At 44.8% G+C, this 27,390-nt stretch overlaps 1 protein-coding gene across 1 annotated transcript in view; it reads left to right on the top strand.

Moving 5' to 3' along the window:
• The first annotated feature begins 934 nt into the window (after window positions 1–934).
• The window catches only part of QRICH2 (glutamine rich 2), a 44,654-nt gene continuing 18,198 nt past the window's right edge, over window positions 935–27,390 (top strand). Inside the window, exons 1-6 of the mRNA XM_077251811.1 lie at window positions 935–1,499; window positions 18,083–18,187; window positions 19,386–19,484; window positions 20,372–20,434; window positions 21,503–21,938; window positions 23,404–23,492. Coding sequence (XP_077107926.1) covers window positions 1,080–1,499; window positions 18,083–18,187; window positions 19,386–19,484; window positions 20,372–20,434; window positions 21,503–21,938; window positions 23,404–23,492 — 1,212 coding nt within the window. The 5' untranslated portion in view covers window positions 935–1,079. The remainder of the gene's footprint in view (window positions 1,500–18,082; window positions 18,188–19,385; window positions 19,485–20,371; window positions 20,435–21,502; window positions 21,939–23,403; window positions 23,493–27,390) is intronic.

The raw sequence follows: 27,390 nt of genomic DNA, 5'->3' as shown, positions 1-27,390 counted from the left end.
ATTTAACCCCTTAAAAATAGCTGTTACTTATTCGCATGTGTGAAAATTGGTTCTCTGCCCACTTTGATGCCAGTTCTGATGCCCAGAACCCATTTGTGCCAGGCTGGATTGACAGGAACTTGATGTGTGGCATCACAAGGTATGCAAGTCAGGTGTCAGATCAGTGGCACAAAGCCATTTAACACCTTTAATACCATACCTCAGTGCCCACTTTGATGCCCATTTTTGTGCCAGCCTTCTAATATTTTTATCTGTTTTTAAGTGTATTCACAAGAGGGCACATGACCGCATAATATTATATACTTACAATGGTTTATTTTTATTGAAAAACCTGAAAAAAAACAGAAAATAAAAAATAGCCGAATAAGAAACTGAACGAATAAGAAACCAACTTCAGCATCGTCCCTCTGGTGAAATTTCTGGGCATGGATACACTCCCCTTCTCGGCATGTAGTCACTCCCCGCTGCTTTAATCACCCCCCTTTGCAGAAATGAAGACGCCCTGAAATTTCTGAGCATAGTAACGCCCCCCTCCCTTTGTCACGCCCCCTCCCTCACTATTGTGGTTTTAACCAGGCCCCCAGGTGCCATAATCACGCCCGTCCCTGAAATTTTCAGGCATGTTGCCGCCCAGAGCCCCGCCCAGAGCTCCTCTTCTCTCCACCCTGCATCTTCAGCTGTTGCTTGGCCGTGATTGGTCAGTTTGCGGCACGTGACTCCGTAGCCTCGCCCATCCCTACTATCTACGACATGCCGACAATTTTCAGAACACCGGCTGCACGCCCAGACAGAAGGGGCGGGGACAGTAGACAATTAACCAATCAACTGAGCGGGAGATGCTTAACCCCGCCCCTTTTCTGCTACTCCGAAATAAACTTTTACGTCGGTCTAATAATAGACTCTCCGTAACCTGCGCCGGGGCAGTATGGGAGGTGTGTGCCTGTACAGGAGCCGGTACAGGTACCAGGAGGTTCCGTCACCCGGCTGTAGGGGGCGCTGTGCGCTGTGGGAGGTAGGAGGTGGGTGTGGCGTCCTGCAAGGTACTGGCAGCTCTTATCCCAGCTGCGCTCACTCACTACATGTACATGACAGGGATGGAGCCGGAGGGGGTCTCTCTCCAAGACTTGGCCACACTGGCCATTGGGACCCCAGAAGTCGGGGCAGTGAATTTCACTGCACTGCACACTCTTCTTCATGCCTTCATCAAGCACCTACAGATCCAGAATGTTAGTGTACAGCTCCCATGTGGCACCGGACAGCACCCACCATCAGGAGGAGTCCTGGTGCTGAAAGAGAAGAATGGGCAGGTGGACAGGATGGAAAACAGGATCCTGCACTTGGAGAAGCAGCTAGAGGCATTAAACACCTTGCCTTCTGGGTTAGATCTTATTGAAATTAGTAAATCTGGACAGGAAAGGGGAAGTGGTGCTGTGGAGGACATGTGGCAGATACTGCAGCTGAAGAAGAGACTGGAGGTGAATGAGGAAGGAGTGAGCAAGGTAATGGATGTCCATCACCTTACTGGGTCTTGGGGTTCAGACCGGAATATGTCATAGACCACATATCACTGATCAGGTTCTGGGGGTCCTGTATGAAGAAGACAATACTGACCAGAATATGTCATCTCCAGTAGTCACCAGTGTAGACCACATATCACTGATCAGGTCCTGGGGGTCCTGTATGAAGAAGACAATACTGACCAGAATATGTCATCTCCAGTAGTCACCAGTGTAGACCACATATCACTGATCAGATCCTGGGGGTCCTGTATGAAGAAGACAATACTGACCGCAATATGCCATCTCCAGTAATCGCCAGTGTAGACCACATATCCCTGATCAGGTCCTGTGGGTCCTGTATGAAGAAGACAATACTGACCAGAATATTCCATCTCCAGTAGTCACCATCACCAGTGTAGACCACATATCACTGAACAGGTCTTGGAGGTCCTGTATGAAGAAGACAATACTGACCAGAATACGTGATAACAAGTGTAGACTACATATCACTGATCAGGTTCTGTGGGTCCTGTATGAAGAACATATGACCAGAATATGTCATCTCCAGTAGTCACCAGTGTAGACCACATATCACTGATCAGGTCCTGGGGGTCCTGTATGAAGAAGACAATACTGACCAGAAAATGTCATCTCCATGTAATCACCGGTAAATATCACATCTCATTGACCTGGGGGCCCTGTTTTAACCATTTAATGCTCTATGTTGGATATATCTGTTATGGAGCTGGTCAGAGTGTGTGGACCGGGCTCTGGAGCTAGTTCTGATCACTGCTGTATGTCGCTGTCAGTCACTTATACCGGCATTTAAGCCATGTGATCTTCTGGGTGCCCATCACCCTCCTTCACGTGAAATAATCGCTGGCTACCTATGGCTTGCAATGACAGCCATGGGCCTGTTGAAGGTCCTTGTGACTGCCTTGCTGGTACTCCTGTGAAGCCAGGGTTTCATAGATAGGAGACCAGGATTAGGACTATGTATTGTAGTATATTGTACAATGATAGGTTCAAGTCCGCTATGGAAACTACAAAAAATAGTTTTGAAAAATAATCTAAAAATAAATTACTGTAACCCCTTTTTCCAGTTAAATTAAATACATGTAAAAAAAATAAGCATAATGAATATTGTAGCCTCTGTAAAAGTCTGATGTATTAAAAAGTTTATCCCGTACAGAAAACATAAAGAAACCAAAAGTTGAAACTGCAAAATTACCATTACACACCCCATCGACAGAAAACTAAAAACGTTATGGGACTCTGTGTGGCATAATTATACACACAGCACATAAACATGCACGTCTATACACAGCACACACACACACATATATATTCAAAGCAAATAGATACACATCTATATACACACAGTACATACATATACATGTATATACACAGAGCATGTACACATGTACAGTATTATATACGTACATCACATGTATTCACATACTGTATATATACAGGGTGGGCCATTTATATGGATACACCTAAATATAATGGGAATGGTTGGTGATATCAACTTCCTGTTTGTGGCACATTACTACATGGGAGGGGGAAACTTTTCAAGATGGGTGGTGACTATGGCGGTCATTTTGAAGTCGGCCGTTTTGGATCCAACTTCATTTTTTCCAATGGGAAGAGGGTCATGTGGCACATCAGACTTACTGAGAATTTCACAAATTTCACAAGAAAAACAATGGTCTGCTTGGTTTTAACATAACTTTATTCTTTCATGAGTTATTTACAAGTTTATGACCACTTATAAAATGTGTTCAAAGTGCTGCCCATTGTGTTGGATTGTCAATGCAACCCTCTTCTCCCACTCTTGACACACTGATAGCAACACCGCAGAAGAAATGCTAGCACAGGCTTCCAGTATCCGTTGTTTCAGATGCTGCACATCTCGTATCTTCACAGCATAGACAATTGCCTTCAGATAACCCCAAAGATAAAAGTCTAAGGGGGTCAGATCGGGAGACCTTGGTGGCCATTCAACTGGCCCATGATGACCAGTCCACTTTCCAGGAAACTGTTCATATAGGAATGCTCAGACCTGACATCCATAATGTGGTGCACTATCTTGGGTGTCAGGTCCTCTGTGGTACATCAACTATGTGGCCGGTAGTTACCTTACTGTATATACACACAGCCATACATACACTACAGAGGGCTTACCAGCCTCTCTTCAGTTCCTCTAGACTCTCGCAGTGTAAAGGACCTTTGGTGACATGGTCACATGATTGTGATGTCTCCAAAGCTGCTTCCGAAGTCTTAACCTCGGAAACTACATTGATGATACAAGTCTCTTATTATCACTTCAGTCTCTGCTTGAAATGCTGGGGGCACCTAAGATGGCGGAGGCTATGGCAAACAAAATGGGAGGAATAGAACTAAGCATCAGCATGTGTGAAAAAGACTTGGGTATACTAATACAGGTCCTTCTCAAAAAATTAGCATATAGTGTTAAATTTCATTATTTACCATAATGTAATGATTACAATTAAACTTTCATATATTATAGATTCATTATCCACCAACTGAAATTTGTCAGGTCTTTTATTGTTTTAATACTGATGATTTTGGCCTACAACTCCTGATAACCCAAAAAACCTGTCTCAATAAATTAGCATATCAAGAAAAGGTTCTCTAAACGACCTATTACCCTAATCTTCTGAATCAACTAATTAACTCTAAACACATGCAAAAGATACCTGAGGCTTTTAAAAACTCCCTGCCTGGTTCATTACTCAAAACCCCCATCATGGGTAAGACTAGCGACCTGACAGATGTCAAGAAGGCCATCATTGACACCCTCAAGCAAGAGGGTAAGACCCAGAAAGAAATTTCTCAACAAATAGGCTGTTCCCAGAGTGCTGTATCAAGGCACCTCAATGGTAAGTCTGTTGGAAGGAAACAATGTGGCAGAAAACGCTGTACAACGAGAAGAGGTGACCGGACCCTGAGGAAGATTGTGGAGAAGGACCGATTCCAGACCTTGGGGAACCTGAGGAAGCAGTGGACTGAGTCTGGTGTGGAAACATCCAGAGCCACCGTGCACAGGCGTGTGCAGGAAATGGGCTACAGGTGCCGCATTCCCCAGGTAAAGCCACTTTTGAACCATAAACAGCGGCAGAAGCGCCTGACCTGGGCTACAGAGAAGCAGCACTGGACTGTTGCTAAGTGGTCCCAAGTACTTTTTTCTGATGAAAGCAAATTTTGCATGTCATTCGGAAATCAAGGTGCCAGAGTCTGGAGGAAGACTGGGGAGAAGGAAATGCCAAAATGCCTGAAGTCCAGTGTCAAGTACCCACAGTCAGTGATGGTGTGGGGTGCCATGTCAGCTGCTGGTGTTGGTCCACTGTGTTTCATCAAGGGCAGGGTCAATGCAGCTAGCTATCAGGAGATTTTGGAGCACTTCATGCTTCCATCGGCTGAAATGCTTTATGGAGATGAAGATTTCATTTTTCAGCACGACCTGGCACCTGCTCACAGTGCCAAAACCACTGGTAAATGGTTTACTGACCATGGTATTACTGTGCTCAATTGGCCTGCCAACTCTCCTGACCTGAACCCCATAGAGAATCTGTGGGATATTGTGAAGAGAAAGTTGAGAGACGCAAGACCCAACACTCTGGATGAGCTTAAGGCCGCTATTGAAGCATCCTGGGCCTCCATAACATCTCAGCAGTGTCACAGGCTGATTGCCTCCATGCCACGCCGCATTGAAGCAGTCATTTCTGCCAAAGGATTCCCGACCAAGTATTGAGTGCATAACTGAACATTATTATTTGATGGTTTTTTTGTTTGTTATTAAAAAACACTTTTATTTGATTGGACGGGTGAAATATGCTAATTTATTGAGACAGGTTTTTTGGGTTATCAGGAGTTGTAGGCCAAAATCATCAGTATTAAAACAATAAAAGACCTGACAAATTTCAGTTGGTGGATAATGAATCTATAATATATGAAAGTTTAATTGTAATCATTACATTATGGTAAATAATGAAATTTAACACTATATGCTAATTTTTTGAGAAGGACCTGTAGATCACAGACTGCACATGAGTCAGCTGTGTGATGCAGCAGCAAACAAGGCAAACACTTCTAGGACGTATTAAGAGAAGCATAGAGTCTAAGACATGTGAAGTAATTCTCTAATCCTCCTTGGTCAGGCCTCATTTGGAATACTGTGTCCAGTTCTGGGCACCATATTTTAAAAATGATATTGAAAAACTGGAGCAAGTTCAGAGAAGAGTTACCAGGATGGATACCAGGACTAAGAGGAGACTTAATAGCTGTCTACAAATCTGAAGGGATGTCACAGTGTAGAGAGATCATCATTATTATCATTTGTACATGGAAACACGAGAAGCAATAGAATGAAAACGAAAGGGAGAAGATACATATTAGATATTAGAAGAAACTTTTCGACAGTGAAAGTGATCAATGAATGGAACAGGCTGCCACCAGAGGTGGTGAGTTCTCCTTCACTGGAAGTTTTCAAACAAAGGCTGGACAGACATCTGTCTGGGATGGTTTAGTGCATCCTGTATTGAGCATGGGATGGATATGATGACACTTGGAAGTCCTTTCCAACTCTAACATTCTATGATCTCCATGTAATCATCTGTGCCCCCATCACTATGATAGACCACATGTCAGTCATGCAGCCAGCCTGAGCTCACATCTGCATTTGGGAATTCCCATTGTCTGCTCCAGTCTAGGAACTGATAAACAGAATTCATGTCCAGAACAGATCTGTTGAATAACTGATGCAAATAGAAGCAGAGGGTCTCCACTGATTATTATGAGGTCCCTCTGAGTTACCGTATATACTCGTGTATAAGCCAAGTTTTTCAGTACTTTTTTTGTGCTGAAAACGCCCCCTCGGCTTATACACGAGTCATTGTCCCAGAAAGGGAGGGGGAGTGGCGGATCAGCCGGTCACAGAGGCAGGAGCCGGCGGCTGCGGCTAAAGCCTGTGCCTGCTGCTAAAGAGAAATGAATATTCACTGCGCTGGCAGTGAATATTAATTTCTCTTATAGCGTGCACAGTTACAGCCGCCAGCTCCCAGCAGCAGCCAAGCTTTCACGGGTGCCCGCTCATTCAGGTAATGAATATTCACCTCTCCACTCCCATAGGCATGGAGTGAATATTCATTACCTTAATGAGCGGGGACACGTGATCGCCCAGGGCTGCTGGAAGCCGGAACGAGATGCAGCGAGGGCATGCAGGGAAAGTAAGTAGGTTTTGGGTTTTTTTTTATAGGAAGCATGCATACAGGGATGGGGAGCCATGCATACAAGGACATGGACGGGGAGCCATGCATACATGAACAGGGATGGGGAGCCATTCATACAAGGATGGGGATGAGGAGCCATGCATATCAGGATGGGGATAGGGAGCCATGCATACCAGGATGGGGATGAGAAGCCATGCACATGAGGATGGGGATGAGGAGCCATGCATATCAGGGTGGGAATGAGGGTACAATGTATACCAGGGTAGGGGATAAGGAGCCATGCATACAGGGACAGGGAGCCATGCATACAAGGATAAGGATGAGGGGCCATGATTACAAGGATGGGGATGAGGAGCCATGCATACCAGGATGGGGATAAGGAGCCATGCATACAGGGACAGGGAGACATGCATACAAGGATAGGGATGAGGAGCCATGCATACCAGGATGGGGATGAGGAGCCATGCATACCAGGATGGGGATGAGGGTACAATGCATACCAGGATAGGGGATAAGGAGCCATGCATACAGGGACAGGGAGTCATGCATACAAGAATAGGGATGGGGAGCCATGCATACAAGGACAGGGATAGTGACCCATGCATACAAGGATGGGGATGGGGAGCCATGCATACCAGGACAGTGATGAGGAGCCATGCATACCAGGATGGGGATGAGGGGACAATGCATACAAGAACAGGGACGGGGAGCCATGCGTACAAGGATGGGGATGAGAAGCCATGCATACCAGGATGGGGATGAGGGTACAGTGCATACCAGGATAGGGGATAAGGAGCCATGCATACAGGAACAGGGAGCCATGCATACAAGAATAGGGATGGGGAGCCATGCATACAAGGACAGGGATGGTGACCTATGCATACAAGGATGGGGATGGGGAGCCATGCATACAAGGACAGGGATGGGGAGCCATGCATACAAGGACAGGGATGGGGAGCCATGCATACAAGGACAGGGATGGGGAGCCATGCATACAAGGATGGGGATGGGGAGCCATGCATACAAGGACAGGGATGGGGAGCCATGCATACAAGGATGGGGATGGGGAGCCATGCATACCAGGATGGGGATGAGGGGACAATGCATACAAGAATAGGGACGGGGAGCCATGCGTACAAGGATGGGGATGAGAAGCCATGCATACCAGGATGGGGATGAGGGTACAGTGCATACCAGGATAGGGGATAAGGAGCCATGCATACAGGAACAGGGAGCCATGCATACAAGAATAGGGATTTGGGAGCCATGCATACAAGGACAGGGATGGTGACCCATGCATACAAGGACAGGGATGGGGAGCCATGCATACAAGGACATGGATGGGGAGCCATGCATACAAGGACAGGGATGGGGAGCCATGCGTACAGGGATGGGGATGAGGAGCCATGCATACCAGGATGGGGATGAGGGTATAGTGCATACCAGGATAGGGGATAAGGAGCCATGCATACAGGAACAGGGAGCCATGCATACAAGAATAGGGATGGGGAGCCATGAATACAAGGACAGGGATGGGGAGCCATGCATACAAGGATGGGGATGGGGAGCCATGCATACAAGGATGGGGATGGGGAGCCATGCATACAAGGATGGGGATGGGGAGCCATGAATACAAGGACAGGGATGGGGAGCCATGCATACAAGGACAGGGATGGGGAGCCATGCATACAAGGATGGGGATGGGGAGCCATGCATACAAGGACAGGGATGGGGAGCCATGCAGACAAGGATGGGGAGCCATGCATACAAGGACAAGGATGGGGAGCCATGCATACAAGGACAAGGATGGGGAGCCATGCATAAAAGGACAGGGATGGGGAGCCATGCATACAAGGACAAGGATGGGGAGCCATGCATACAAGGACAAGGATGGGGAGCCATGCATACAAGGACAGGGATGGGGAGCCATGCATACAAGGACAAGGATGGGGAGCCATGCATACAAGGACAGGGATGAGGGGACAATGCATTCCCAGCTTATAGTCGAGTCAGTAAGTTTTCCCAGTTTTTGGGGGCAAAATTAGGTGCCTCGGCTTATACTCGGGTCAACTTATACATGAGTATATACGGTATGTGTCAGTTTTAGAACAGAAAAAGTGCAGTCTGCAGAACTTTTTATGGTTCTAAAAGAGAACGTAAATAAAAGTTCTGCATACTGCACATTTTTTCTTTTCTAACAACTGACACATAACAGAACCCTGACGGACCCCACAATAATTAATATGGCCCCTTTGCTTCCGTTTCCATTTGTTATGTGACAGATCCGTTTTGGACATGAATTCTGTTTACATGTTCTGTTTAAGGAGCAGACAATTGGTATTCTCCAATGCAGATGTAAAGCCATCCTTGGGGTTAAGTCAGGTCATCTGTTTGTGAGATGCTGGAGAATAGGAACTAAGCAACATTGTAATAGAAGAATGAAGTGCAGCTATAACTAGTAACACTGCATCTTCCCTTCCCTGCGGCTCTTGTCATTCTCCATAGGGATCACATGTATAAGGACTTTACACTCGGCTGGTGGAATAAGATGCCATTTGGGGAATCAGCCACAGACAGAATTGACCATTTCACCTTTGGAGCTGTTTTATTAACACTGTCAGAATCGACGGGTGCTGTTTATGGCAGCCTGGATGATGTCATCAGGGCACTCTTCTACACGGTGCAGCTCATCCACACATAGAAACTTTCCATTCACCGAGCAATTTGCTATAAGGGCATGAGCAGACGATCAGGAATTGGCAGCACATGTCCGCTGGATCCAAACCTCTGCCGTCTATTGAACGCAGATGAAGCCACGTGATCACTGAACTGATCCAATAGATTGTATGGGTGAAATTTCTCTTGCGTAGACTCACGGGTGAACATGTACGTCTCTGTGGGTGATCCGCGGGCGTCGGTGCACACATAGTGGCCATGGGGATCCTGGAAATCCCATCCACTATGCTGTAACATCTGGACGCTGTATAAGTACGTAACGTTCAACCGCAGCGTTTACTGATTTTTGGTTTGCCCATATTTCTGTAGTCTTAGGATCAGTTCATCGCTGTAGATTTTACTCTTCCATTGGGCGTTTTGGTATTTTTTTGGCACAAATGTTGCCATCTTTAGCCCTATTTCTGCTGACAAATCTAGCCTTCTTTATAAGTCAGTGGGGATTTGCCATTACTCCCAGGTCGGTGGGAGTCTGACTGCTGGACCGCCAGCGATCCTCTGGAGGAATGACCTGCAGCACTAGCTAGAGAAAGCTGAGGGGTCTATGGTTCCTTTCTGCTCAGTATTGGGAGATCCCAGTGGTCGGCCCTCCGCGAACTGAGCTGTCCTCGATTATGAGGAGCTGTAGTGGAGCGTTCAGCTGTATAGATGAATCGCTCATCCGTCTTAAGTGGATTTTGCTGCTTAGAAACTAGGCAGGGAAAAAGGAGAGCATAGGAAGGAATGTCCTGGACAGGAGGTCTGAACCACAGGGACACTAGATATTAATTTACCAACCAGAGCACTTGACATGGTAACAGACTGTCTGTGCCTCCATAGAACAGCACTCACATCCATGTCACTCATAGTTGTCCCCTTTTAACTCATTTTAGTCCATAGGATCAGCGATGTATGAAAGACCAACTGAGCTTTACAGAAAGGGAATCTGTCAGTAGGATCAACCCTCGTAGGCCTTCTATATGGACATGTAGGTCATAGGAAGCTGAATAAAGTGATACCTTTATATCTGCAATCCGATGTCTTATTCCAGGGAAATCCATGTTTTTCTTATGGGAGGGTTGATCCTACTGACAGATTCCCTTTAACTTCCCCAAGTCCAGTGTAGTATCTCTTCCACCGCCTCTGTGTTAAGTGGCTGCAAAGGTGATGTCACTTTGACAGCACTGCAGCTAATCACTGAGCTCAGCGACTTGTGTCATATACATTTAATTCACATGTGCTTTAACCAAAAAACAACTTCGCATCGACCAGTCGCGTTTGTTATTCAGATGAGACTGCCCATAGAACTCCAAGCGTGCATGCTTTAAAATGGATGCCATATTGACTGTTTGGATTGCATGTTTTTAAAAGGTATCTGTCACCAGGTTTTTGCTCTGTAATCTGAGAGCAGCATTATGTAGTGGAAGAGAACCTTATTCCAATGTTGCGTCACTTTCTGGGCTGTGGTTTGCTGTTTCAATACAATCAGTGTTTTATCGGCAGGAGATAATCACTAGAAAACAATCTGCCTCATGCATCCTAGTCCAACCATTTTCCTTGCACTGATTAACAGCTTCCAGTTATTGCACAATGTACACAGAAAAAAATGTGGTGTGGTCGAGGTTATACACAACTCAACAACTGAGATCTGCTGCAGAGAAAACTGTGACTATCATGACTGCTGCACCCAGTAAACTAAGTGATAAATCGCAGGAATCAGGGTCTCTGTCTCCACATCTTACTGCTGTCAGATTATATAACAAAACCTGCTGACAGATTTCCATTTATGCATCCATTGTTTGAAAAAGTGGATGCAAATAAACAGGATGTCATTCATATGACAAAAATGGACATGCCAAAGACATACAGACGTGAAAAATGCACATATGGGGAACACCCTACAGATGAAAAATTATCTTTTTTTTTGCGGGTAAATATATTTTTATTAAAGAGAAGAGAATTTTACAAGAAAAACAGTAGTTGAAAACTATGACAATGATCAAAGTACTTTTTCTTATAATATACAATTCGAGAAGAGTAACACAAAAAATACTCGTTCACAAACCTTGCATAAATCTTACATAAAAGAAAGAAAAGAAAAAAAAAAATTAGAGGGAGTAAACCCTCTAGAATGACTACGGTAACTTTAACATATAAGCAATAACTCCTTGGTCCCGCAACAGGCGAGGACTTTCATTACCGTGAATAAAAGAAAGCATACCTAAAATCAGTTCGCCCATGTCCCCTAGAGCGAGACATGCACGCAAATAGTAACATTATAAAAGTAACTGGTAAATCATGGTACAGACCTATCACACCGAGCAGGTGGAAGGTGAACAGCTCACCCAGGGGGGAGATAGAAAGAGGAGGAAATAGAGGGGGGAGCCCAAGTAGGTGGGGCTCAAGAAAAGAAATATAAAATGAGAACACGAAAAGAAGAGTAGCTTAGTAATCGACTGTAGAATAGACAGGTGTATTCAGGTAAACAGGTCAGGGAAACGAGCAGAATCTTTAAATAGAATCCATTCAGTCCAGATACCTAAAAAGGAGACCCTTGTCTGTGAAAGGTCTGCATCAATTTCCTCCATCCTAAAGATGGTTTCAAATTCTGAAAACCACTCCAGAACATCGGGGGGAACCGGGTCTCGCCATCGGCGGGGGATCACCGTCCTAGCAGCTGCTAGGCAAAATTTAAGGATGTCCTTTTTTTGGGATCCCACCGAACCGGGAATCATGGAGAGCAATGCAATCTCCGGAGTACCGGTGATGTGCTTGCCTGTGATCAAACCATAATTTCGGAACACTTGGTCCCAGAATGTTCTAATCAAGGGGCAGCCCCACCAGATATGCAAAAGGGAGCCAATGCCATTTCCACACCTCCAGCAGCAGTTTGAAATTGAGGGAGAAAATTTGTGTAACCTGTCAGGTGTGAGGTACCACCTATATTGCAGTTTATACCCCTTCTCCGAGGCCTCACTGGAACTCGGGAGTTTATGGTTCATCAGGAAGCAACGCTCCCATTCCTCATCCGACAAAGTCCGCCCTAAATCCTTCTCCCAAGCAAACTGGAAATAGAGCCTTGCGTCAGAGTCAGGTGTTGAAAATTATCTTTTTTTTTTAATAACAGACATTTTTTTAAACACTCATCTGAACCCGGCCTTAAGTTTGGATGGACAACCTTGGGGGCGCATAACCGCACGAGCCATTATAAAATATAAATAGGTACCAGGCTGTTGCCAAACTACAATTTCCAGCATGCTGGAGGCATGTTTGGAGTTGTATGGCAATGGCCTGTCACAGGTTGGGGCAACTGATTTGGGTCAATGGAAAATATATATTAGGCCTCTTTCACACATCCATGTCTCTGGTGACAGTTTTCACACGAACCGGAGACACACATGTAGACCCATTCAAATGAATGGGGCTGTGCAGATGTCAGTGTGATTCCACGGACTGTTTGACCATGGGCAAAACACGTTCAGATGTCCGTTTTTACTGGCAGCACGGGCCGCAAAACATTGTGCACACAGATCACACACATGGAATGGCATCGGTGCCAGGGAAGCAGCAGTACAGTAATCGCTGTTCCCGAGTGCTGAAGACGGCTTTCATCATTCTCCCCTGCTCTGCAGTCAATCCGTGCGAGCAGGAGAGAATGATGAGAGTTATATCCAAGTGACAACAGGAGCGGCTGATGAGAGTATTCCTCACCTGCCGTCTGCGCTATAAATAAATAAATTTCAAAAAAAACCTGCTTGGGTTCCCCTGTATTTTTGATAACCAGCCAGGCAAAAGTGACAGCTGGGGGCTGCAATCCTCAGCTGTCAGCGTTAGCAGCCTCAGTGACCGGCGATAACCATGATGATGTCACCGCTGGTTAATATACTCGCAGCAGTTTATTCACTAGTGGTTCTCAGCCTGGACGTTCGCATCTTGGCACTGTCCAGTTTAAAAACGATTTATCCCCCTGACATGGATTACGGCGTGGGACAGAACGACAGGTGAGGGATATTGTTGTTTTTTTATTTTTGTTTTATTACAGGAGACAAAGGATTCAATGGAATTAGGCGTTAGGTGAGTATAACTGTGTTTGTTATCTTTAAATAAAAATGGAAAAGTGTGTTTTGCTTTATTTCAAATAAAGGACTTTATACTTGCTGTGTCTTTATTTACCAGATAATTATAGGATTAGTAATGGATAGGTGTCATACAGACACCTCTCCATTACTAAGCCGTGCGCTTGATGTCACCAGACAATACAAAGGTGACATCAACCTCACAAATATGAACCCCATTAGAGCCGGGCAAAGTTAAAGATATGCGCCTTTTCTGGGTGGATGTGGGCTGCTATTTTTAGGCTGGTGGGGTCAATATAAATGGCCTGAGAATACCTGCCCCCAGCTGTCTGCTTTAGCAAGGCTGGTTGTCAAATATGGCAGGGTCCCCATGCCGTTTTTTAAATTATTTTATTTAAACCCCCTCTATTCTTCATAACCATCCTTGCTGAAGCTGACAGCTGAGAGTTGCTGCCCGCAGCTGTGAGTTTTGCCTGTCTGGTTATAGCAAATACAGGGGAACCCACGCCAGACTTTCTATTTATTTATAACGCAGGCCGCTCCTGCTGTCACTGTTATTAGTGGTAGCAGGTGTAGGCTGATGGGAGTAATAGTCCCAATAGCCGCTGACTGCTGTCATTGTTATTACTTGAATATAACTCATCATTCTCCCCTGCTCGCGCTGATCGCCAGCCGAGCAGGAGAGAATGATGAGAGCCGTGTTCAGCACATGGTGCCATTGAACAGCGCTCACTGTACCGCTACTTCCCTGGCGTCCATCCTTATGGTGCTGTTGCAGTACACGTGTGCCACACGTATCACACACATGGACACTGACATCTCCGGTAGTTTTTTTCCAGTACCGGAAATGTCTGGATGTGTGAAACCAGCCTTAGAAAGATGCGAACGGTCATCAAAATCAGTTCTGGAGCAAAAGCCATTCCAGTGTGAACCCAATCTAAGGCTATGCTAATACGGAGGGGGGTTTTTGTATTCACAGGCTATCACTTAGTGTCTGCCACTTTTTTCTGCAGTGCATGACTGCCTGTGTTGTCTTCCAGTATAAGACCTGCTTCATAACCTGTATATTATTTCCTGAGTACATTGTAACGTGATCGTCTCCACTGAAGGCATTTTCTTTCAGGACATGAAAGCTTTTCCCATAGAGATGGCATCTCTTGTTAACAGGCAGTAAGTCAAGGTTACACTGCCTCAGGAGGCGGCCTGTTTTGTGCAGCTTCTCCCCATGGATGTTGTTTATCTGGTTAGAATTATACAAGTGCTTCTTACTAAATTAGAATATCTTCAAAAAGTTAATTTCAGTTCTCCAATGCAAAAAGGGAAACACACACACACACACACACACACACACACACACACACGTATCCAGGACATGGGCTACAAGGGACGCATTGCTTGTGTCAAGCCACTCATGACCAATAGGCAATGCCAGAAGCGTCTTACCTGGGCCAAGGAGAAAAAGAACTGGACTGTTGCTCAGTGGGCTTCGGTGTTTTCAGATAAAAGTAAATGTTGCATTTCCTTTGGAAATCAAGGTCCCAGGGTCTGGAGGAAGAGTGGAGAGGCCACAATCCAAGCTGCTTGAGGTCTAGTGTGAAGTTTACACAACCAGTGATGGTTTGGGGAGCCATGTCATCTGCTGGTGTAGGTCCACTGTGTTTTATCGAGACCAAAGTCAGCGCAGACGTCTACCAGGAAATTTTAGAGCACTTCATGCTTCCCTCTTTGGAGATGGAAATTTCATTCTCCAGTAGGACTTGGCACCTGTCCACACTGCCTAAAGTACCAATATCTGGTTTAAAAACAACAGTATCACTGTGCTTGATTGGCCAGCAAACTTGTCTGACCTTAAAGGGCCACTGTCACCCCCTCCAGCCGTTATAAACTAAAAGAGCCACCTTGTGCAGCAGTAATGCTGCAGTCTAACAAGGTGGCTCTTTTAGTTTTTGCTTCTGTTATTCCCTCAATAAAGCGTTTTATAATTTTCCCCAAATACCTGTCTTTGTACCTGGAGGCAGGTCTGAAGCCTCCTCTGTGAAGCGCCCAACTGCCGTCACTCATCTCTTCTGGGGCGATGGTCGCCGCCCCCTGCGCGCTGTTCTTCTTAAATCCGGCGCCTGCGCTGTGCGTGCCTGCCTGGGGCAGGCGCAGTGTTCATTGGCCGTCATAGCTCAGGTGCCTGACTGCGCCTGTGCGGGCAGTGCGGCCACCCTGTTACTGAATCCCCGCCCCGCACTGTGTTATGCATTATGCACAGTGCGGGCTGGGATTCCTGGGCAGATACCTGCACAGACCGACGCTGGAAGGCGGGGAACCTGGGGGAGCGTCTGACAAGCGCAGTGAAGTGCGCATGCCCAGGAATCCCAGCCCCGCACTGTGCATAATGCATAACACAGTGCGAGGCGGGGATTCAGTAACAGGGTGGCCGCACTGCCCGCACAGGCGCAGTCAGGCACCCGGCATCTGAGCTATGACGGCCAATGAACACTGCGCCAGGTACAAAGACAGGTATTTGGGGAAAATTATAAAACGCTTTATTGAGGGAATAACAGAAGCAAAAACTAAAAGAGCCACCTTGTTAGACTGCAGCATTACTGCTGCACAAGGTGGCTCTTTTAGTTTATAACGGCTGGAGGGGGTGACAGTGGCCCTTTAACCCCACAGAGAATCTATGGGGTATTGTCAAGAGGAAGATGAGAGACACCAGACCCAACAATGCAGACGAGCTGAAGGCTACTATCAAAGCAACCTGGGCTTCCATAACACCCCAGCAGTGCCACAGGCTGATCCCCTCCATGCCACGCCTCATTGATGCAGTAATTGATGCAAAAGGAGCCCCGACCAACTAATGAGTACATTTACTGAACATACATTTCAGTAGACCAACATTTTGGATTTTTAAATAATTTTTTTATGCTGGTGTAATAAAGTATTCTAATTTACTGAGATAATGACTTTAGGGTTTGGCTGTAAGCCATAATCATCAACATTAACAGAAATAAGCACTTGAAATAGATCACTCAGTTTGTAATGACTATATAATATATGAGTTTCACTTTTCATATTGAAGACCTGAAATGAATTAACTTTTTGATGATATTCTAATTTAGTGAGAAGCACCTGTAAGTTGTCCTGTAAAAACATTATTATAAACTTGTATGTCCTTACAGCGTTACCTCTGCTCCCAGAACCTAGACAAATGCAGTCCTGGAGGAAGAGATCAGGGCTGTTACCGTATATTGGGCTTGTAATGACTGATAAACATTGCATATTAATTACTTTCGTTATTGTGTTGTTTTACACAGGTATGGCAGAGCCACAATCCCCACATGTGTTGCGGCTGTCTATCGCCACAAAATATGCAGCCGCAGGTACTCGAATATTCTATCCGAGCATACTCGGATAACACCTGAGCATGCACGGATAACATGTTATCCCTCATCACTAATAGTCAGTCATTCCTTTGAATAGATGCCATGTAATAATACATCGTAATGTGCAGCTACTCACAACTTTCCTCTGCCATGGCACACCATCACTGAATCTAGATGTGAGAACCCTACAATCAGCTGATCAGCACCAATTCCTAATTCCCAGGAAGAGATATCCACATGGGTCCCTTTATCCACAATGGCTGGGATATGTCTAAATCCTTTTCACTCCAATGGAAAGTTTTCCCATGTTTTTATTTAAACTGAAAACCTAAACTTTTTCCTGCCAACATTTATAAATGATATTGGATCTTATCAATTTAATTCATATGGCCCACTGAACAGAATTCCTTAAAGGGAATTGTTTAGACAAAGCTCAGGTAGACCCTTAACATGGTGGCCAAATAGTCCAGTGCTCCTTCCCACCTACTTGTTTTCATCTGTCTACTCAACCTTTCTTCTTGATTCACATCTCTGGCTGCACAGGAGCTAGAGGAAGCTAGAGATAGATGAAGAACATGTAGGTGGTTATGTGCACTAACCTCTATGGCCACACCAAGGGTGCACGTGCGCCAAATGCCTATGCTTGGTTTCGGCAGTCCTTTTTTGCTGAAGACTCCCTTTGAAGCAATTCAAAGCTTCCATTCTATTCTTCAAATTCCCTCTAAAAGACTTTGGGGCAGAATCTTCAAGCAGTATACACCAACTTCCTGGCTTTGCAGGTTTTTTGCAACTTTTTTCATGCCAGTATCGGCTAGCTCTGCCATCTTCTGAAAATTTGGAGGGACTCGGACAGGAAGGGACGTGTCCCAGCTGGTCCGGACATTTTAATGATGGTGCACAACTCTTTATGAATTTGGCGCTTCTTACACCTGTGCACACTTAGCGAAAACTGTCTTACAAAATGAGAGTCTTGATAAATAGGGGTCTTTGTGTTTCACTCATTGGAGGGTATCCAATGCATGGGAAAAGTAGTCATAAGTTTGATGAATAAAGGATGGCTTCACCCAGATGATATTTAGTAGCTATGATATAGCTTCCTGCAATAATGTTTCTTGATATTGTTATTATATTGCCCCTCATCCTGATGTTTCCTCTCCTAATTTCAGGCTATGGCAGTGCTGCAGGACCTCATGCTGGAGGTCAACACCATCAAAGGTTCACAGCTTAGGATAGAAGATCAGATACAGAACATGACCGATACTGCAGCGTTGGTACGTGGCATACATTATTAGTAGTGGCAGAAGAGACTTTAGCTGATAGAGAAGTGGTAGACGTATGATCTCCCTACATGCTTCGAAGCTAATTAGAATATTTTGTAGTCCATAGATCTTTCAGAAGGGCTGACCCAAATTCTACTGTGCATGATTATTCTCTATGAGCACCCGTAGGAGAGCTGTACGTGCACAATATTAGAATAAGAGTATTATCTCAGCATGATTTCATCCAAATCCATTTTTATCTAAACTTTATAGACTTGAAATGTTAAAAATCCATATGTTATTTGATATAAGAGGAGATATTCATTTAACTTGGATGTTACTGGGGTTGTCTCCAGCGGACCCGGCTTCCTAAGACCCTGGCAAACAAATGATTTTACTACGGCCCCTTTCACACATCAGTTTTTTGCCATCAGTCGCAATCCGTCGAAATTTGAAAAAAACGGATCTGTTTTTTTCTCATAGACTTGTATAAGCGACGGATGGCCTCACGTTTCATCCGTCGTTCGCCGGATCCGTCGAAAATTGTTTGTCTGGTGGCCGGAGACGACCGACATAGTAAAGTTTTTTGTGTACGTTGAAAAAACGGACAGCGACGAATCCATCGCCGTCTGTCGTTTGCTAGAATGGAAGCCTATGGCGCTGGATCCGTCAAATGACGGAATCCGGAGACGGATTCTGTTTTTTTTTAACTGAGCATGTTCCGATCCAATTAGCCGGATCCAGTAGTCAGATCCGTAGAAAAAATGAATCTGTCGCATCAGTTTTTGCGACGGATCCGTCTATCCAACGGATTGTGACTGACGGCAAAAAACAGATTGTGAAAGGGGCCTAAGGGAAGCTGTGGCCAACCAGATATTTCCACGGCAGGGTGTTGCCTACAACGCGAGATTACTTGGGGAAAATAGTAAATTTCTAGAAAATTGGATTATGGGTTTTCCCCAGATCACAGGTCTGGCTTGTGAAAACCCTCTGATATCATTTGGGAAGCACTAGATGTTCACAGGGTCTATTCAGATGGATTGCAGGCTGAAGTTACATGGTCGTGCTGGACCCTTTGTAACGGGAGTAGCTCCTTCTACCTTTGATCAGTGGGTCCCTGATATGTGTATAACAAGTATATATATTTAGTGGTCAGATAGCTACATGTCCTTCTGACTTGGTTAAATGTACTGTAATATCGTCCTTCTAGAAGGCCATGCAGACATTGGAGCAGAAGCACGGTCATGGGAAAAACGAATTGGAGATGGGAAGTTTAGCGGAAGAGCTGGAATTGTTGAAGACCCAGATGGTAGGTATAAAAGATGGTGACGCTATTTTATAAATTGTAAAGATTTCACCAGACTCTTGTAAGTGGATCCTACATATACTGTAGTTAAGATGTTCAGTGTATGGACATCAGATGAGTCTGTGAAGGCAACTACATTGTACTATTAGGGTAAATTGATGTCATAAAATAGACCCCCCATCTCTAGACCACTCTGAGAACCAGTACTTGTGACGAGGCAGCTCCCTTAAGTCAAATTTTAATGCCCCTTTAATGCAAACCTCACTTATTCGATCCCTGCCAGCACGTGCTTTACCAGCAGACCACATTCATGGGTCCTTTAAATTTGGATGAGGATGTTAGTGAATGGATTGCAGATGTCATTTCGTTGCCAGAAACGGGGTGTGATTGTAGTCAAGTGCGTGTTTTGGTGTGAATTATAGATTGATTACACATTAAGGTAACTGGAGGTGGCACCAATCAACTCAGTTTACATTCTCCATGTGTAACCCAAACTGTTGTAATGAATTGCATTGTGTGCTGCAATAGGATAGTCTCATATTGTACCGTACGTTTAGTGAGAACAGCAAGGAGCTCTGGAAGTAAGGGAGAGTGCCAAAAGAAGCCAAGGAGGGATCGTTACGTGCGCAATACTGGTTTATTGAAAGAAAAACCGTTTGTCTGTTTTTTCCTTCATATATACCTTAGGTGCTGCATTTAGCACTGACCGCGGCATATAAGTGGTTAATTGGCTGGGGTTAAAGAGCACGGTGAAAATGGAAGTTCAAGTAGCTTGCAAAGGGGAATCTGAAGGGACAGATCCTTGGGAGAATGTGCTTGGACGTAGGTCACCACTAGTTTGATGTGATTATATATGGAGCTGTGACAAATCTTTCACCTTTTTCTTATAGATGGAATTGGAAGAAACATTTAAAGTTTTCCATGAGACTTTGGCAAGACGCCCAGGGACTAAGGTAACCAGTCCATTGGGGAAATTGACCAGTACTACCTGTGGGGGTTAGTAGTGGGATGTAGGACTGCAGCCTGGTTTACCTTTTGGGGAAGAGCACTGTGTACCATGGATCTCACTAACTTATGTACAGTGACTCTTGCTCACACACCTGATGAAGGGTGTTATAGCCAAAACATTGCGTCACTTACTTCTGCACCTAGACGGTGGAATTAATGGATATGCTCATAATACATCCTATTTATAGCATCCCCTCTGCGCCTCTTGGTTGCAGTTCCTCCCTCCTATCTGCTGCAGTCTTACAGCTCAGTGGTGGGCTCTGAGGGAACTAGCACCTCTATAATCAACACTATTTCCTAAGGGTGAGCCGCCTACTCTATTGCTGATTTGAAGTCCATTTAAAGGGAAGCTGTCACCAGGCTTTCTCTATATAAACTATATCCCCCAACTATCACTCATCTTTATTGGCATTCCTACAACCTCTTCATTAGAGCTCGGCTGCCCCGATTACCTACGAAAATATCTTTTATAATTATCCCTTGCCATATACTAATTGGTGCCATCTGGTCCGAGGGGTGTGTCTCCACACCAAGCTCGGTGCCTCCTCTGTGTCCGCGGTCACTGTCCTCCTGCCTTCGTTGACATGGATGACATCATCCACATAGCCTGTTGCGCCTGCACGGCTCTTGATCCCTGCTGATGTGAGAGTTGAACAGATTGTGGAAGATGCAGGAGATGTCGGCCTTGTCAATCTGAGCAGGAGGACATCGAATGAGGGGACAGAGGAGGTGCCATGTGTGGTCTGGAGACAACCATCAAGCTGGATGGCACCAATAAGTATATGGTGCGGGACAATTGTAAAGGCATTTCCTTAGGTATGTGGGGGAGCTGGGCTCTTATGAAGAGGCTGCCATAGCGCTGTTAAAAACTACTGAAAGGTGCTGGATACAGTTTATATAGGGAAGACCTGGTGACCGATTCTTTTTACCCCTGAAATGGAGCCAGCAGAAGTATTGTAGTTAGTAGTTGTACAAACGTGACATTCTTGCTTATGTGTTTACTTACTTTTCAGCTGAGGGACAATGACAACAGTCGTATGTATGACCCTATTCAACATTCTAAATTATCACATCAAGATGGACCCATATTAACTACGTCCCAGATGACAGAGTCTCTGACACAAGGGTCCCTTCAGGCTGAAGACTCTGCTCTCCTTGTAGAGACCCCACATGTTGCTCAGGATGGTATGACAACAACTACATTGAAGGACACTGAGATAGAGATGTCAGGAGAGCAGCATGAGAGAGACCTAACCCACGCTGCCCCTGCGGCCCCTGTACCTCACAATACTGAGATTAACCCCACTATGACTGGCATGGATAGGACTGCTGCCCCAGGGTCACCTGGAGCCACTTCTCAGGAGTATGCAGTGCTTCATACAAGAATAGAAGGCCTGGAGAAAGGCAAGGCGGACCGTAGTGAACTGGGACTTCTACAGAAAAATACAGGTAATGCTTCTCAGGCACTTCAATGCAGATAACTTATGGCAACTTTATCAGCAGAAATTAACACTTTTTTTATTTGACTTTTGTACCACAATGTGGATATGTCATAGGCAGATTATGATTCCGACGTGACAGTTTGAGAAGCAAAGTGCCATTCACAATACATGCATTGAATCTCTGTGGGACAGGGCTAGAAAGCCTATAAAGACGCTGAGCCTGTGACTGCATTATGTGGTCAGCAACTCATTATATACCCTGATCAGGACATTGGCCGGAGGACGCCTAGAAAAGGAGGCAAAGTTTGCAACACTGAATCATTTTTATTATTATTATGAATTGTATGAAATCTTATGAAGATTAGAGAAGATGTTTAAGGCCAAAATGGAGCAGTGTGTTTTCTTACATTTTTTGGGTCATTTCATGGGGGGGGGACAGGAATCTTGGGACGTCCTAAAACTTTCCCTGGGATGAGAAGACCAAGACCAGTATTACATAAGGAAGAATAGCAATCCTTCAGGTTAGCACCCAAGCAATTACCGCCGGTAGTGCCCCTAGGGCGCAGTAAGCTGGCCGAATAAATCGGACGGAGATCGGAACACAGTTCTCAAACTGGCCAATGGCTCTCCTGATCCACGTGTGACAGCTTCATGTATTTTATGTAACTGTCATGCCCAGGTCGGGAGACCCGCCGGCCAGTCGGATTATTGCGTCCCATTGTTGGTGCGATTTGTACAGCCGACTGACTGCGGCCTTATGCTAAGACTTGCGTCCCTAAATGCAAAGGTAAAAGGTCTATAAGAAAAGAGAGAAGGTTAGCGCCTAACCTACCAAGTGCAAGAATGGTCTGCATACCCATGTCTGCCTCTAACTGACACTGAGATAAACTATGGAGGCCTGGTGCTAGCAGGCGAGGTATCGTCTGGCTGAAGAGGAGCCAACTTTTTTTTAAGGTACCGTATATTGTTAGTTCCAGCCTCTAGGTGGCAGCAGACTAACCCATGCTTCCTGTGTCCCCCAATAAAGCCCCCAAGAAACAGGTATTTTCTTTATCGTGGATTTACTGCTTTGCTGTGCTATTTTTACCACATTTGCAACAAAATCATTAAAAAATGTGGATTTTTACAATTGATATATGAATTAGTATTTATTACCTGTAAACACTGCACAGTAAAACTGCTTTCTGATTTTTTTTTTATCTAGTTTCATCCGCAACTCCTAAGTATACCCTTACGTGGTTCTCCTGTCCTTCCGCTTGTATACGGTTCTAATTACTTATTGGGAAACCCTCCTGATAACTATTCTGCCTTTTCAATGACCAGAGCATGCCAGGACAGGACCCGAGTCCTGCGAGCAATAAAGAAGCTATTTTGTGGCCTCCAATTGTGCAACATTTTCCGTCATTAGTTTGAGTCACCCTTGGCTCTGTAACCATATACTGTACATAATAGGATGTGTTTCACTCTTCCAGATGAGCTTGTTATGACTGTGCAAGACCTTCAGGAGACGCTGTGCAACCTGAACGGAGACATGCAGGACATGAGAGGAGATGCTGATACGGTGAGACAGTACTCTTATGTCAAGTTTGAAGAACAAGACGAGCACTCTCGCTAATGGTGGTGCAGACTGTACATGGAGGGATACTCCAGACTGTAGTTATATAACAACAGTCGCACTCAAAGAAAGATATTCAAAGATTTTGACTGAAAAAAACGTAGTTTTCTTTATTACAAACACCAAAATAAAGTATCACCGCAGTGATTCAAGGTAGGTAACGTTTCGACCCGCAGGGTCTTTTTCAAACCTTAATGAAACAAATAAAAAGTACAAGGTATCACTAAATCTGAATATACAATATGTACAAAATGTATACAAAAATTATAACAAATAAACAAACAAAAGTCCCTATAAATTAGAGGTACATGCTATACCACTGTGAGCAAACTCTAAGACAAGGCGACATACTAGGACTAAACGGGTACACAGGTGTATGGCTTCAGGTTAAACCTAGACCAATGGTCTAGGGATGAGATAACATAAATAGATAACCGAAAGGCGGAGGGCTGTAGGAGTGAGATACGTCATGGCGACACTGGCGTAAGGAAGCAGGAGTTCAAATCAAATATATCCGGATATCACATAGCACAGCAATAGATAATGTACAGCATAATACATAAACATGATAAACTGGTACAGTTTTGTAGAATTACAAATGAGACTGAACTACCCAGGTGGTGGACTTTCTAAAAGGCAAAAGACTAACCTTAAGACTGTAGGAGCAGAGTGGAGGGCAAAGGTCCCTGGACAAGTGCAGGAGTCCCGTTTTGGGGCTATGAAAAAAGAGAGAGGAGGAGGGGCCACCGCATTAAGATGGCAGCGTGGAAATACAGAAGGCTATAAGGTCAAGAAAAGGACAGCGGTACGGTATAATTACCTATGGCAGCGGAGGTACTGGTGTCTGCGGTGGTGGTGTGTGGAGAGCCAGGGAAATGAGCGCCCTTAAATGCAGGGCGACAGGAAGTGAAGACTGCGCAGATGCATGGAGTGTGCGGCGAGGACGAGGTGTGGAACGCATAGAGCCAGGTGGCGCAGGCGCGGTGTATACGGCATTGAAGAGCCGAGAAAAGCGCCTGAAGCAATGGGCAGGGTGGGAGCGCCGAGAGCCGTGCCGCGCATGCGCACTAAGGGAAGAGCTGCGTTGAAGGAGTAGGGGTGGAGGGAACAGGAAAAGTAATCTGCACTAGAGCAGGAGGCACAGAGGAGTCTAGAGGAGAGCCCTGATACTCAAGTGTGGGCTGGAGTATGTAAGATGTGCAAAATACTTGTTTGGATGAGGGGAATAGAGGGATGGAACAAAATGGGGGCCCGGTGGGGGCTCATAGTTTATGACATGGTATATGGGCAAAATGAAGGGCAAAAATGCTAGAAGGTAACATTGTGCATGAAAATAAAGGGAATAAATCATGAGATAAGTACCACGGCAAAAAGATGGTGAGAACATAAATATAAAAATAAAAATAAGAATAAGAAAAATAATAAAATAAGAAAAACAAAATAAAACAAAAGTAAAATGGAATGATGAGTGGAACATGAAGATTGAACGACAAATGTAGAAAATGTAAAAATAATAAATAATGAAAAAAATGAAAAAATGAAAAATTGAAAAAAATGAATGAAATGAATGAAAAAAAGAAAAAAACGAATGAACTGAAGGAAAAAAAAATGATGAAAATAATGAATGAAAAAAATGAAAAAAATGAATTTTGAAAAAGAACGGTTTTATTAGAAAAATTATATACTTGCACAATGTACCATACTCACCCCCCGGGCAGGCAAAGGGCTAATGTGTCTGAAAGAATAAAGTATTAGTTAGTAGGGTAGAAGATACAGATCCACCACCTAAATGGGTAGAAAACAAGGGTTATATGCATAAAAGAATTTTTTTACACACAAGATAGACATATGTTTACTTGAATGTGAGATCCACTTTTCTGTTGAGGCCTCTTGGGGCCAATGTTTGCAGGGTATAGATCCAATAGGCCTCTCTCTCCTTCAATAGTTTGATGTGATTTCCGCCTCTTCGGGGCCTCTCGACCTGTTCAATCACTTGCACTCTCAGTTGCGATACACTGTGGTTCGCACTGATGAAGTGGTGTGGAACTGGTAACCAAGTCTTCTTGCAGCGTATGGTGGATTTGTGACTAGAAATTCTGTCACGTAAATGCTGGGTGGTTTCTCACACATAGAGTAAGCCGCATGGGCATTTCAGGAGGTATACTACATAGTTGGTATCGCATGTGTAGAAGCCTTTAATGTTGTAGTGTTTTCCCAAGTGGGGGTGAGTGATTCTATCACCCTTGATGATGTTGGAGCAACATGCGCAGCTGAGGCACGGGAACGTGCCTCTGCGTTCTGTGCCGAGGAAGGTCTGTTTAGGGACCCTGGAGAAACTCCCTATGTCTGCTTTGACTAGGCTATCTCTGATGTTCTGTGGGCGTCGTTTGCACATAAGTGCTGGAGTCTTGAAGGCCTCAATGTTGGGGTAGGATTTGGTCAAGATGGACCAATGTTTATGAATGGTAGTGTAGATCGCGGGCATTACCGGATGGTGTGTGTGGACGAACCTAACCCTTTCTCTAGCGGGGGTAGTAGGTGTTTGCAGGTGGGGTTCCAAGGCCCTGGCTTTCTCCTTAACAAGGAGTTCCTGAGGGTATCGTCTGTTTTTAAATTTATTGGCCATCTCGTCAAGGCGAGTGGGGACAAGGTTCCTGTCGGATACTATCCTCTTGATGCGTGCGAACTGGGAGCGGGGTAAACTGTTTTTAGTTGAAGCAGGATGGCAGCTGGTATAGTGGAGTAGATTATTGGTATCAGTAGGTTTTGTAAAGATGTCAGTAGAGAGGGTACCCGTGTCATTCTTAATCACCAGGGTGTCTAAGAATGAGATTTGTGTCATATGCCAATTTAGTGTGAATTGTAGTTCTGGTCTGACAGAGTTGAGGACCTCGGTGAAAGAGACGAGGTCCTCCGGGGACCCTACCCATAGGCAAAAAATGTCATCAATAAAGCGTAGCCAGCACTTGCTGAACTGTTGGAAAAGAGTGTTGGTGTAAACGTGGGAACGTTCAAAATTGTCCATATAAATATTAGCATAGGCGGGCGCCATGTTTGCGCCCATAGCGGTCCCGTGTATCTGCCGGTAAAATTGATCCCCAAACAGGAAGTAGTTCTCCCTCAGTACAGTAGACAGGAGATCAAGGCACAGTTGGGTGGAGTTATTGCTGAGGTGTGATGACCGAAGAAACTCAGTAACTGCATTGATACCTAAATCGTGTTCTATTGAGGTATATAGACTCTTCACATCGAAAGTTGGCAAAATACAGTCAGAGGGGATGTTAGTAATCTGACTGATGGAGTGGAGGAAATGGCCTGTGTCCAAAATGAATGATTGGGTTTTTTTGGTTAGGGGTGTCAGTATTTTCTCCAAAAATACGGAAAGTGGGGCTAAAATGGAATCAGTGGAAGCCACAATTGGACGGCCTGGAGGGCTAGTTAGGGATTTGTGGACTTTAGGCAGGGTGTAAAAAACTGGGGTGACAGGGTTCTGGTTAACTAAGAAGGTGGCAGTTTTGGAATCAATGGTGTTCAAGGCTATGTATTTAGAGAGAATCTGTTGTATTTTAGATTTTATAGTAAGCACCGGGTCTTGGGGGATGGGTAAGTATGTGGTGGTGTCAGACAGTTGGCGACGGATTTCATTGGTGTAATCAATGTGGTTCTGAATTACAATAGCACCGCCTTTATCCGCAGGTTTTATGACTATATGTTTATTATCTTTGAGGGATTTAATGGCCTGCTTCTCAATGGGTGAAATGTTGTTGCTTGTAGGTAGGCGGCCCTTTTGGTGTTGGTATAGAACCTTATTGATATCTGTCTGGACTAAATCAATGAAGGCTTC

Source organism: Ranitomeya variabilis, chromosome 4 (genome assembly GCF_051348905.1).
Source record: "Ranitomeya variabilis isolate aRanVar5 chromosome 4, aRanVar5.hap1, whole genome shotgun sequence".
Lineage (NCBI taxonomy): Eukaryota > Metazoa > Chordata > Amphibia > Anura > Dendrobatidae > Ranitomeya > Ranitomeya variabilis.
The sequence above is the reverse complement of the archived record's forward strand: the minus strand, read 5'-3'. Positions and strand labels throughout refer to the sequence as shown.